The sequence below is a fragment of the Mustelus asterias genome, chromosome 1, assembly GCF_964213995.1.
Source record: "Mustelus asterias chromosome 1, sMusAst1.hap1.1, whole genome shotgun sequence".
Taxonomy (NCBI): Eukaryota; Metazoa; Chordata; class Chondrichthyes; order Carcharhiniformes; family Triakidae; genus Mustelus; species Mustelus asterias.
The window spans coordinates 62,137,017-62,151,598 of record NC_135801.1 but is presented as its reverse complement, the minus strand read 5'-3'; the positions used below and the strand labels follow the sequence as shown (position 1 = coordinate 62,151,598).

At 41.6% G+C, this 14,582-nt stretch overlaps 1 protein-coding gene across 1 annotated transcript in view; it reads right to left on the bottom strand.

Annotated features, from left to right (window-relative positions):
- The window catches only part of ablim2 (actin binding LIM protein family, member 2), a 357,715-nt gene that overhangs the window by 117,196 nt on the left and 225,937 nt on the right, over nucleotides 1–14,582 (bottom strand). The window contains exon 13 of the mRNA XM_078213235.1: nucleotides 8,292–8,402. Within this exon, the coding sequence (XP_078069361.1) occupies nucleotides 8,292–8,402 (111 nt within the window). The remainder of the gene's footprint in view (nucleotides 1–8,291; nucleotides 8,403–14,582) is intronic.

Sequence of the window (14,582 nt, the reverse complement as noted above, 5' to 3'; positions counted from 1 at the left end):
GGACCATTTTCTGATAATTGGTTATAAGGCTCAATGCTCTGCTAAAGTCCTGCCAAATGAAAGATTGCAAAGGTACATATTAAGACTTAAAACTAAATTTAAATATTTGTGCATCATACTTCAACATTTACAAGGTCTGAGCATTTTAAAGCAATATAGTTTCGAAAAACAAAGACATTGCAATCATCAGGGAGAGTCAAACAAAGGAGTCTCCTTCCAAGTTCTGTGCACAGTAGGAGAGACTGATCCTTCCCTCCTTTTCTGTGTTTCCAAATAAAGATACTTGACCATATTACTTATCTTACCAAATTGCATACGCTATGCCAAGAAAAAAGACATTGCACATAAATCTATTGCAAAATGAATATAAGTTATCAGTATTGCTTTGAAACAGATGGATGGCAACAATATCCAGAACGAGGTACAAGGGCACACATTCTGCCACAAGTTCTGAGCATGTGTAGAAAATGATCTCAGAATGTTAATTGATTTATGCAATAACCATGCTAAACCAAAGACATATACACTGCTTATCTGAATGGCCAAATGTGAGGCAATTGCGCATGAGTTATTACAAAATTTCTGCCGTACGGAATGACAACCTATAATTATGTAGTATATATAATAATTCTTGTCATAATTATTCTTTAAAGAAATCACATTAGAAATTTTACCAACAGGTAAAGACCATTTGTCAACATTTTTACCCTTTTCAGCTGACCTCAAGGCTGACCTCCTGCTGATAGAGCAATGTCCGGTCAATGTAACTATGTAGCTTCAGCACAGCCTTGCTAGCAACATTAATTTAGTACAGCGTCATGAAAAAAAACTTAAATTATTGAGTAGACTTTAAAGTGTCCTTGGAGACTCTTTTTTTAAAAAGTGTAATTTAAAAACAGATATTTTGCAGGTGCACATTTGGCGGAGTATAAAGCTACAGCCAAACTGTTTTTGCACATTAATTAGATCTTTTGAGTAATTTTGTAGTTCCGAAAATATCCATTTCCATTTTTAATTTTATGTCTTCATGCTGTACTGTTTGCAAGATGAAAGAAGACACTGCAAACCATGCCACATTCCATCAGGAATTACAGCATTGAGAAATCTATCAACCTGGAGGCAGAAAATCAGTATAATCTGATAATAAATATTTTGTGTACAGCCAATAATTGCTACAAATTTAGCTTTAACATTTTCCTTTTGCATGAAAAGGGATTTTAAAATTTAATTTGTTCCATCAGGCTTGCTCAATTTTCAGACTGTGTATTATATGCCTTTTAAGAAACAACCAAATAGATCTCTATATGAATTACTCTGTCAAGGATGTTATAACTGGGAAACAAACACTATAAGGAGTTTGACGTAAAATTGGAAAATCATCACCTTTCAAGAATAAACAGTTTTAGATGGCAGGGCTTTTCACTGTCACATATTGATCTCTTTTAGGCAACAAGTTATTAATTGGTTCATTTATTCTCATAAATTTTTCACTTAATTAGAAAATTGTTCTGTGCATGCTTTTATGTAATATAAATTATTAGATATTCACGTAACTCTATGGAGATTTGCTATTTGAAAATTTCCAATGGCTATACAATTTCATCCATTATGATTGTTATCTTTTGGTCAAAATAGAAAATGATGACCATGTAGAAACTGATTAAGATTAAACCCTTGTGCAAAGTTCCTAAAACCAGTGGCTAAATAAATGTGTGCTGAATGAACTCCTAATGGAACAGGCATTGATTTCTCTTCACAGAATTTGTCAAATTTTCAGAATTACTGTTAAACAATCTTTAATCTGTTTAATCAAAAACAAGGAAGTGATGGTAAACCGTTATGAATCCTATTTAAGTCTTAGCTGGAGTACTGTGTGCAATTCTGGGCACTATATTTTCAAAAGGATGGCAAAGGCATAGACAGGGTTCGGGGGAAATTTATCAGGATGGTGCAGGATTTGAATTATCTGGAAAGACTAGAGAAGCTGAGTTTTTTTTCCTTGGAACAAAGGAGGTTCAAAGTAATGAGAGATTTTGATGGAGAAAGAGGGCTGAATTTTACAAGGAACTTTGGGACCCTGATGTTGGGGTAAAAGGGAGCTCCCCGAGTCTGCACATGCTGGCAGAGGAACCTACTTAGCTGGTTCCCAATTAGTCACTCACAGAATCCCTACAGTGCATTCAGCCCATTGAATCTGCACTAACTCTTTGACAGAACTTCTGACCCAGGCCCTACCCCCTAATTCCCCTAACCTATACATCTTGGGACACTAATGGGCAATTTAGCATGACCAATCAACCTAACCTGCACATCTTTGGACTGTGGAAGAAAACTGGAGCACCCGGAGGAAACCCCACAGAGACACGGCAGAATGTCACCCAAGGCCAGAATTGAACCCAAGTCCCTGGTGCTGTGAGGCTGCAATGCTAACCACTGTGCCATCTGTGAACTTGCTGTCCAATTAAGGATGGCAAGCGGGTTCTTGATATTGACAGCCTCATCAGAAAACCAGAGCAGAGCCGATCTTTGCTGATAAATGAAGGCGAACTGGAGCTTCCAAGAGGTAAGTTAAATAAGATCATTGGGATTGTGGGTGCTGTATCCCCTGCCTCCAGCCTTGAGGTTGGCCCATGCAGCCTTGCACTGTCACCTTCCCCCATGCACATTGTGGTAGGGAGGCCCCCTCCATTTAAGTTTGGTAATCAGAGGAAACAGACTTAAAATATTTGGCAAAAAGTCAGGGGGTGATGAGTGGAAATTATTTGACTCAGTGAATTGTTATGATCTGGAACCCACAGTCTGAAAGGGTGGTGGAAACAGATTTTACTAGTAACTTGTAAATGGGAAATGGATATTATATATACATAAATTGGAAAAAAAAAAGAGGGATATGGGGGAAGATCATGGGCGTGGGACTTACTGGATACTGGCATGAGGCACAACAGATTGAAAGACCCCTTCTGTGCTCGATGATTCAACAATGTCAATATATAATACTGGTTTAAATTATTTCTGTGTCATCAAAGCTTCATAGTTACTTTGAATAATTTTGCCATCTAATCATCAATGTTATTCAAAGTCTTCCAAATAAACATGTGTGGCACAAAACAAACTACTTACGTTCGAACAGAACAATCTTTGCTTGGCAGTTTTACATCCAGTGAGTTGACAAATAATAAAATGCTGCCATTGAAGCATAGAACTACACACACCAAAGCCATCTGACACTTAACTAAAACTAGGCAAATGATGCTGCAAATAGACTAACAGGCATATCAAACAACCACCTAAGCTTTGGGATAACAATGGCAAACCAGACAGACAAAGACAATAAAGACTGCCTTGATGTCAGCTATTGAAGTATGGGAAAATAATGTTCTCATCAGTAGTATTCTGTAAGTAATCTGAAAAGAAGATGAAAAAGAATGCAAGTCATTGCATTCTTTATAGCATTACTGCATAATGGCAAATTGATATTTTGATACATGACATTTCAATCTGGTTGAGGGACTATGGATTATTTCTTGACGTAAACATAAATGATGGATGCACTCTTCAATTTAACTTTCCGATTTGAAGGATTTTCCAATATCAGGGGAACATTCATTTTATCTGCACCGAAATATGCTATCAGTGCACTTATTGGCCCCAACGTTCTACCCAAGATACACATCGGGACCCCATGGATGTCGTGACACAAGAACTCCATGGGAACTGCACAGGAAGCTTGATTTTCAAATGAGCAATTCTGCTGCTCCAACTGAGTGAGTGGAAACTTCGGACAGTTCAGATTTACTTAACTGGAGTTATACAAGGAATGTTGGGACAGAAAAATCCTAGTCTAAATCCTGGGTAACTATATAACTGACTACCGAACCACTCCCCATCCCTATCAACTGCCAATGACTCAAATTGACCCCTCCTCCCAACTCCCCCTTCTGACAACCCTCCTGACAAACCCAATGCCTCATCACCGCACTGAACCAACCTGACCAGCTCAACTAGCTGAGCAGCCTCTGACTAGACCTGACTAACTCCCAAGTCGCCTACCCACCTACACAATTCACCCACCTGCCACTTGAACTACTTACTACCGGGTTCATCTTCCACCTTATTCTGCCCCTACTCACTTGCCACCCTATAATAAAACCAACTGCTACCCTACCCGCATGCCACCCTATCGACCTACCACCCTGCCCACCCACCACCCTACCATCTCACCCAACTGCCATTCACCCATTCACTGACATACTGAGAAGCTTGGGGCCTTTAAACGCTTACCAGAACATTGGAGCTGGTGCTGCAATAATGGGGGTGTGGCTTTTGCACTGATTCCCTTTGTTGCTGTCTTTGTGAATTCCCGTGCTGAGGAGTTCTTCTGCATAGTGGATTGGAAGTTTGGCCAAAAGAATTATATCAAAATAACTGGGTAGTTTTGCAAGTAATAGCATTGGGCTCTTCATTCCAATACTGATCAGAAGATTTAGGCCATTAACATGTCTCATATTCCCTGTTTTTCACAGATCTGAGCATTCAATAGGTATGTTTTTATATATATTTGTAACATCTTTCCTGTTTTCATATTATGATCTGGCACTAATAACTGTCTTTTTGTTGTCCATTGACACTATGTGCTTTGTTAATGCAGTACACTCGAAGTATGGTGCAGGTTTATAGATCCTGTACCATGCTACTTATAAAGATCACTGGTTTGAATTACAGAAGTTCTGTGCTGCTGGCACAGAATGTTTTATAGAAAAATCTTTCTAGTTCCTGGAGAAAAAGGAACTGGCACCTATAAAGATGCATTCACCCCCACAGAGCTCCCAACAGTTGGAGTGGTGATATATCTCACCAAAGCAGAACAAAGGCCGGAAAAGGGTTCACTGGTCCAAAATACACTTTTCCCTTTTGGCTCCCACTAGAGACTGTTGCGCTTCTGAGATTATCATAACCTTTTCAGGATTCAGGGCCGTTCAGAAGCCTCAACCATTGCAGAGGAACAGAATCTGGACAAACAGTGGCAGTGTTCAGAAGCATAAGTGAAGAAATGGTGCTCTTCACATACGTGGTGACAGCATTAGATATCACACTGCCACCTGGCACACAGCATTCGTTCATGCTGAAATGTCATGATATGCACATTGTAGGCTTTGAACCCTTCTGCAATGTCAAATCTAATTCATGCCTTCCATTCCCCCTTTAATTGTTATAGAGAAGCAGCAGGGGAAGGAGTCCTCAGGAGGAGGGCAACCATTCCGAGGATGCAGTCACATGACTCAAGCACATGCTCCACCAGTACAGATACAAACACCTCAGTAGAGACAGTTAGCTTGTCACTGTGAGGAGGACATCACTAGTGAGCAGGATCTGGTCTGATGACAGGTACAGTAGCAGTTCCTGTAGGAGGATATCGGGCACTCGAAGCTTAGCTCAGCTGGATGCAAATGTTGAGCTTCAGTGGCTCATCCACTAAAAGGGGACTTGTGCCACAGCAATGGGAAATATTTATGCTGTTGTCAGCATTTCCAGCATCAGCATGCACCTGTGAAAAGAAATTGAAATACACTATCCCAGGCATGGATTCCACAATATCTCAGGCATTTGTGCTGATTCCCTCCTCTATGGGAAGAGTGGCCTCTTGGATGGAGAATCGGAAATGTGCATGCTGCGCCGGAACAATGGCTTGCAACTCTACAATGGAGGGAAGTCTTGCCTCGGTGGCGCAATGGCTCATTGAAATGCAGCTGTGCTCTCCAGTGATTCCTTGGCCCTCTCCCTGCAGGGTGGCACTGGGGAGCCTTATTGGGGGGATTCCCTTCATGTGTGATGGGGGGCTTGCACCCTGATGCTTGTGTGATGGAGGGCAGAGGTGGTACCCCAATGCTTATTTGCAAGGGTTGGTGGGGCGGGGGAGCGAGAGCATATCCGTCGGGGGGATGGAGTTTTTTTAAAAGATGGCACCCGAATCTCTGGCTCCATCAGGTCTCGCCCTGCCACAGTGATGCCAAAAAACAGGTTTTTTTTTTTACACAGAGCGCACTAAAATCTGGAGAGGGAACTCGGCTGTGCAGCTGCAGTGCTGCACGCCCATGCCGGCTTTCTCGCCTCAGCTTGCCTCTAGGGTTGTCACAGCATCTGAATTGCAAAGTCAGCAAGTCAATAGCTTGCTCTAGGATCATCCGTGAGGTCATGTGACTTTTGCTGCACCTCTCCCCTGAATCATTGGTAGGGCTCCTCAGAGAAGTCATCAGCCAGTTCCTCAGGGAGTAATCCCTGTCTCCAAGAATCCATCCATTTACTCTGTGTGGAGGTGCAAAAACCTGAGCGAGATGTGACAGAATGAACAAATCATGGCAGATTACAGGATATCTTGACAGACATGCATGATAACCTTTTGATTGTCACCTACAAGTGGAAAATTGAGGGATGGAATCACTTTCAATTGATAATTCCAGACTGAGAGCTGACAGGGAATGGTGCGAGGCTAATTTGAATATTCAGTCTAATTTAAATCTCTTTAGCGAGCCTGGAACGGTATTGTCTGGGATTACTTATGTTTCTGACCTCACCTTTGGAGGCTCACAACAGCGAGGATCACAGATGGTCCCCGGCCCCGACCACCTGAGGGGCTTCAGTGGCCTCCCGTCCCACTGGCGAGGCCATCATGTCTGGTCCCCGTTGGTGGGGAACCATAGATGATCCTTGCTGGTGAGGACCTCCATTGGCGAGGCTATCAAAGCAAGTGAGCCGGGATGATTGCGTCCCGGGCTCACTAATCATATTTAAATAAACTTAGATATTTAAATTAGCCTCATGCCCTTCTTGGGTGCGAGGCTGATTACGCCCACAGAACAGGGCGAGTAATATTGCGAGAGGTGAGAAATCAGGTCCGAACCCGATTTTTCGCTATGCCGATTGACTGGCATGACAAAGTGGCAAGATCGCCTCCCCCATAGTCTCTGTTCTATGGAGTAGCATGTGACTGCAGAGGAGGCACCTTGTACTGTTGTTGCTCCTCCTGTGCTCTTGCTGTTGGTGTGGCTCCTGATCCTGTGGCTCCTCCTGTTGTTCCTCAAAAGCAGTGCATATTGTTGCATAATTGTTTCCATGAGATCAGATCAAGGTGAGTAATATCCAAAGTAGTTGAAATGACTTCCCAAAAGTTGGAAATCATGTGTGAAGCAATAAAATCACACTCTCAGAATATGTGCCATGAGCAAGCCTTTCAAGTAGGCAGCCCAGCAGCAGTACAATTTCAATATTTAGAGGTGTTCATGTCTTTCAGTTTCATTAAACAATGAGTCTTTGATGTGTTTTCGCCTTGTTGACTGGAGTGAGTTCCACACAGCTCAAGAAGCCTGTGCACTGGCTGTTAAAGCCAGTGCACAATTAATTGACTATTTGAATATTTTAATTACTTACCAGCAGCTTCAAGCGCATTTCCTACTTGCCTTCAAATGCAAAAGCTGGAATTAGATGGCATCATGACAGGTTTCTGACCCACTGACTAAAATTCCACCCCTGTTGTTAATTGTGCAATAGTTTGCTTTGTTGTGTGATTACCTCCACCCACTTCCTTATATCTCCATTTTCGTTTTATGAAAAATATGACTCAATGCTACATCTGGTCATAATATTACCCTTATGTATAGACGAATTGTGCAATGTTGCTCTGGTGATGGAACAATAAGTACAAACCTCACGATACTATCACTGCTGCAAATGCCCAGCATCTTACAATTGTCTGGAGCAAATCAGATTCTTCAAAATATACAATGACTAGAAAATATATCGACTGATTTTTTCTGCAGCTAATTTGGAAACTATTAACAATAGAGTGAATTTTAATCATGGGAAAATCAGGTGTGTTACAAACTTGGTAATTGATTTTTGTGTTCGATTTACCTCTTTGGCCACATGTCAAAGAGTGTAGCCTCATAACATTTACCTCAATACATTTAGAAAAATGTATTATTATGCCAGTTAGAACTGCAAAGTTGGGCTGCAGTAATGACTTAAATTTACTTACAAACACTACATGATTTTGTGAAGTTAAATATGTGTAGTACTAATTGTGAAAAACAGCTCTGCAATGCAACTTTGATTTACTACATTACTGTTGAATTACATGTGCTAAAAGGATATTATTATGCAAAATTCATTACTAGATACGCATGTAACAATTCCTGAGAAAATATACTGACATCAAGTTTTCTATACAAACATGCATAGACCCTTTTAGATAGGCACAGTGGTACATCTTGACAAGCTCAGCACGTGCATCTTACCTTTAAAATAAGGAACATAATTAGGTGTGAGAGTGGATGGAGGGCTGGAGTGAGTTGACAAGGAGCTGTAACTACCAGTATGCAGAGAATGAATACCAGCAGAGTTGAGCTCTGAGCAGAACAAAAAGGGTGCAAGTAAAGAGAGAAAATTGTTTAAACGCATTTGGCAATAAGGATTGGTAGTGAGATTGATTCTATTCTTCCACATTTATATTATATTCAATCCTTTCAATATTCTTCTGATACACACCATTCTTAGACAGTGAATGACAATGCATAAATTGACCTGACCCCTGGCAACTACCGATAATAATCCCAAAGAAATCCATCGGTGTGCCAGGCTCTCCCGCTGTCATCCTTAAGAATATAAGAAATAGGAGCAGGAGTACATCTCACCTGCATTTGATGTCTCCCCAGTGACTCTGGTTAACATTGGGAATTGTAAAGAACTTGCATTTATATACATTATATATATATAGCACCTTGTCATGTCATTCAATAACATTCCATGGCACTTCACAAGCAATTAATTACATTAAGGAGAAGTCACTGGTATTTTGTGGGCAATGGAACTACTGTTCCCACATTGCCTGGTTCCACCAGCAGAATATGAAAGGATTTACAATTTGTTAACATTAAACAGTGATAATTATTGCCAAAAGGAATGTTGACCGAGTGCCTGTTTCCCTGTTTGTAAGTGTTATATTGTAGAATCTTTAACATCATCTGAATAAAACAAGTAGACAGGGCCTAGGTTTAATATTTCATGCAAAAGAGGCACTTTCCACAACTCAGAATTTAGTACTGCACTTATGTGCCAGCCTTAGACTCTCAAGTTGTAGAGTGTGGCTTGAACTCACAATCTTATTGACTCAGAGACAAGCTGACATAGTGGGGTAGATTTTCTCACAGGCTTTGGGACCCTGATGTTGGGTCCAAATGGTGTCCTGAGCCCGCAATTAACAACGACATGCCCAACAGCATAATTTTCCTGGAGGCACCCTTCAAAATTGGCCACCTTCACCTCTCCATCCTGTTAAGGATGGCAGGTGGGCTTACAATGCTACTGATCCAATCAGAGGGTCAGTAGCCCCAAGGGGAGAGGTGGGTGCTGCTGAGACCAGTTGGGAACCACCATCATCATGGAGGCGCCCTTGGAGCGCATATTTAAATGGCAAAATTCTGTAGGACAGAGCCATTGAGCTCTTTCGATTAGAGGGGAATGGCATCTGATTGATTGGATGTGGCGGAGGGGTGTTGGATGAGGCCTGCCTGGCCATAGCCCCCTCTTTGGGCATGGAAGCTCCAGTTCCAATGGTACCCCAGCTTGTAACAGAGAGGCTAAATCCATTGTGACGGTGGCCTCCGCATGAGAAAGCAAGCCGCTCCGCTGTTGGCAAAATGTAGGCACGCTCACAAAATTGAACAATATGACATTACAATGTATTGTAAGATTCTCCCGTCATGGTAAGTTTCTATGAGATAAGAGAATAATTATTCAAACGTATCTTCATTGTAATGAATATCCAAAAGAAAATGTGGATCCTAAGATTAGTTCTTAGGAAATCAACATTCTTTCTCAGGAGCTGTCATTCATCAGACTTGAACTTGACCATTTTATTTCCATGAGGATTTGCAGCTTGAAGTAGCTAATAGTAGGAAATGGAAACAACATGGCTCGCTATACAGGACACCTGGAATCTGTGTGAACAGGACAAGCAACTATATTTCCTTAACCGATCTGATTGAAGAATTGTTAATGAGCAGCACTGAGTCTGAACCAGGAAGTGTCAGTTATAATACTTAACTCAGCATTAAATTATGTACAGAAAACAAAATAAAGGGAAGGAAAGATCGGATTTAGTGGTAGAAAAAAGGAACAATAAAGAGAGAGTAAAAAAAAGTAATACCTCCAACAATAAATAAAAGCTGAAGGAATGAGACTCCATATTTGTAAAAATTAATTTTCAGTGTCAGACAGTAATAAAGACCTTACCCGTGAGAAAAGGTAGTTAGACGGAAACGGATGAGTCCTATCTTTTTGTGGTGAGTTTAGTCTGTATCTACAACATAAGTACAGGAATTTCATGCTATTGAATACATTTGAATGGGGAGTTAGATAACAAGATTCTGTTTTATGCAACTTACAGAGGAAGAGGGCATCTTTGAACATTAAGTCCTGGATTTTCTCATTTAACTACGCATCTGTACTCATTGAAATTGCCGTCCAATTTGTGTCTATATAATGTGAGTGCCGTTAGCCATTATTGCCGGAGTAAATGCTGACCAGTGGGTCATCAGTACAATCTGCATTTCATTTTGAGTGGAAAAGACTGTCTAAATTATTCGCACTTACAAGATCTTCTTGTTTATCAGAATGTACATAGCCCACTAAAACTTCAAAATTATTTTATATTGGAGCGCCTGAGTGTAAAAGAGATAAATAAAATCTTTAAGCAATCCTTAATTTGTTCTTGCTTATGAAGGTGCCTATGAAATTAAAGTGCTAATAATGGTAATTTCTCACAGATTTAGTGTGGGGATAAGTAGAAGATATGTGACAGGTTAGAGACTAAGCCTCAATAATGCTCGATCTTAAGAGCTCTGCAGTTCATTCCTGTCCACTGGAGGAGTACCTGTTGGATAGTACAAGGATCATCCTGCGGCTTAAATATGAATAATGCAATTGCTTGACAAAAGCCTTCAACTAGCTCTTTTCCTTCCATGGGCTTCCTGCTGAAATGCATCAAACTTTGATCCAATAGGATTCGGTTTGACAAGACCATGCTAGGAAGGAGAGGGGTCTCCAATTTTGCGACACCTGGCGGGGGCATGGAGGAAGAAAGCCCTCCAGATTAACCCTGCAAAGACAAAAGATGAGTGTTGTGACTGCCTAGAGTGTGCCACCACAAATCTTGCAGAAGTGTTGCAAAACAGTTAATGAGCTCACTTGGCATATCAAAAGACATATCACCCACCTTTCACACTGCTCATTGCACCACACCCATATCAGCAGGGCCTGGGAGAGGGATATATAGACAGTACTGCTCACTGGGCCCTATGTCTTTGTGTGTGTGTGTGTGTGTGTGTGTTTGGGGGGGGGGGGGGGGGGCGGACTCAGACAGCACCACCATTTCTCAATTGTCCATCTCACATCCCCACCACAGGTAGTGATTCAGTGCTGCACGTGCACAGGGAGGCTCAGGGTCCTCGGCTCAACTCACAGCTTTTGCTGCTGGCAGCATTACCCCGGCACAGACAGCAATATCCACAGGGCATAGTGAACACCCTGACTCTGAAACTTGGCTGTTTATCCTGATTCAATTGAACTCTTGGACATAACATCCTAATTGGTCGCCTCCAGGGAGATCTACCTGACAGGCACACCCCTCTCTTGGATTTTGGCCCCCTCCCCACTCCCATGAAATCCAATAAAAACCCATTTTTAGCTCAATTGCTGGCGGAACAAATCTGAAACAATTGATCAGTTTGAGACTGCTGAAAGAGACATAAGAAAGAGACATAAGTCAGCTTAAATTTCCAAACGAAAAGGTAGATTAATTAGTTTGCAATGATAGGTAGAAATTGAAAGGAATCAATTTCTTCATAATTTATAATTTATTTACAAAGATTGAGCTTACTTCTTAAGGTGGAAGGGTTTTTTAATTGTTTTATAATAATATATTTTATTATAAGGCTGTAAAATGCTGATGGTTGCTATTTGTGTAAGTAGCATTAATAATAGTAGAGTAAGTAGGAGGAAATGTCTTGAGGCCAGGAACAAAAAATATATAAGCAGGTTCCTGTACAAACCAAAGGAGGGGAGAAAGATTGGCCATTTTCTTATCAAACTTTATTATTCAATGTTGCCATTCAGGTAGAATAGTTTCTGAGCCACCAGTGCCTTTCGTGGAGTCAGCAGCTGGAAATGGTCCTGGGTTGCAATTATTTTCTAAGCCAGGAAAGGAGGAAAACCAAGGCTGAAAGGCAACCTGCTTTCGACTCTCACTTTCATACGAATTCCACCTCGGCCAGCTCAGAGTGTGGCATTAGAGCTGAACACAAGGTCAGTGTTAGCTAAACTCAACTCCTTAGCTCAGCCCCACTCTCCTCCCCCTTCCCTGCTGACCACGACTTGGGGCCTAGTCTGTCTCTCTCTCTCAAGCAAGTTGTTTATGTTTTCTTCATGCCTTAACTCTTTTGTTTAAAATTCATGTTTAATGTTGTGCCAAAACCAGATCTCGGGCAGCTGCTGCTGGGTTTCTTGCTGAAGAGGAATGAGGCTCAAGAGAACCCTGATTGCTGTTTGGAGGGTGGGAAGAAAGGGGAAGTGTTCCAGAACTGGCAGCAGAGAGGGGGGTCAGTGACCCTTCATCAGAACTAGTGCCTATCATTGACCTGAAGCATTGACTTTATTTCTCTCTCCACAGATGCTGCCTGCCCTGCTGAGTATTTTGAGCACTTTCTGTTTGTGTTTAAGATTTCCAGTATATGTGGCACTTTGCTCTCCTACTATATGCTCCATGCTGGGCGTTTGTTAGTGTGGTTTGTTTCAAGTTAAAATGAGAAAATATTAATGAGAAGTGTAATTTTTCTGCTAATAAAGGCCACTTGTGTGGATAGAAATAGCACATTTTTGAAAGTGGATTGGATGGTGCTAATTTACTGGAAGGTTTTACCATTTTTAAACTTGCAAGTGAAACCAGGAGTCATACGTCAATTGACAATGTCACTCTCCGTTCATGGTATTCTCATTTGTACATGGGATTATTGTTTGTGGTGCTTGTAAAGTTCAAGTCTGTTCGATGTTGCTCTCTGGATGTTGCATAGCATCAGGTTCAAAGAAGACAAACACAAACAATGTAGTTGTGTGTAATTGTCTGGCAAAGCTGTGGTTGTAAAGTTTATCTTACTGAAACCTGCACTTTTATTGGGCTTAATAAATAGAAGTATAGAGTACAAAAACCAAGAGGTTTTGTTAAACCTATACAAGACAGTTTGACCCCACTGTGACTGCGCTTTCCAATTCTGGCCACCGGAAGGACGTGAAGGCTTTGAAAAGATTCACTAGAATGGCTCCAGGGATAAGGAATTACAGAGAAACAGAAGTTGTTTTCCTTAGAACCAAGTAGCTTGAGAGGATTTAGTGGTGGTGCATAAAATGATGAAGGTAAATAGAATATATATGAACTATTTCCAATGGCTGAAGGATTAATAACTGGATGGCCCAGAATTAACATAATTTAAGTTGATTGGGAAAGGAACCAGAGGTACCATGAGGAGAAACCTTTACACAAAGAGTGGTTAGGATTTGGAATGCCCTCCCTCCCTGATATTGTGTTGGATAGAGATTCAAATTCAATGTTAAAAGGAAATTGGATAAATACTTGGAAAACAAAACAAAATTGGAAAAGAGCAGGTGGGCGTGAGGTGACATGACTGTCTGGATTTCTTGGAAAGAACTGGTGCAGACTCAATGGGTTGAATGGCCTTCGTCTGTGCTGCACTAGTCTATTATAACCCAAAAGTGTATTGCAAAGGTGCTGGAGGTTGGGGGGGGGGGGGGGGGTTTCCTGGCCCTGCACGTCAGTCACGCACAGCACATCTTGACATTTATCTTCCCCCAAATATCCTTACACTACACTGCACCCTCACAAACCTATCAGTCTCATACTCATCTCTCACAATATATCTCAGTTATTTGGCTATGGCAGGCACGTCACTCAAATACACTGATACATTGTCACTGACGTTCTACCCTCTTTCTTGCAGGGGAAGTCTGCTCACAACTGGTGGAAGAGGCAGATACTCAGTAGAATCCGTCCCTGTAGCATTCTCAAGCAGATGATTTCTGGACCATGGGGACCAGGTGCCCCATGCAACTTCTCCAGAAATTTCTCATCCTTTTGCTGGAAGTGCCATGAAATGGAAACTGCAAATGGAGTGACCATAAATCTCTGCTTTTTTCCCATTCCCACACCCCCACCCCTCCACTTATGATTTGTATTATCTGAATGCTCAGTCCCCACAGTGCAGTGAGGTGAGAGGAGGAAGAGAGCACTGAGGAAGATGCACCATCACTCAAGCTAATAATCACACCCACCAACTTAGATGCTGGCACAGCACGGACTTTAGGAACTGGTATGTGCTTAGCCACTGGATACGAGAGGGGGGCACCTAGAGCCTGGAGGATGAGGTGGCAACCAGTTCTGCTGGAGGGGATTCTGATGAGGATCCTGTTGGGTGGATGATAGGTGAAGGCTGATGATGATGCACAGACACATGTTTGGT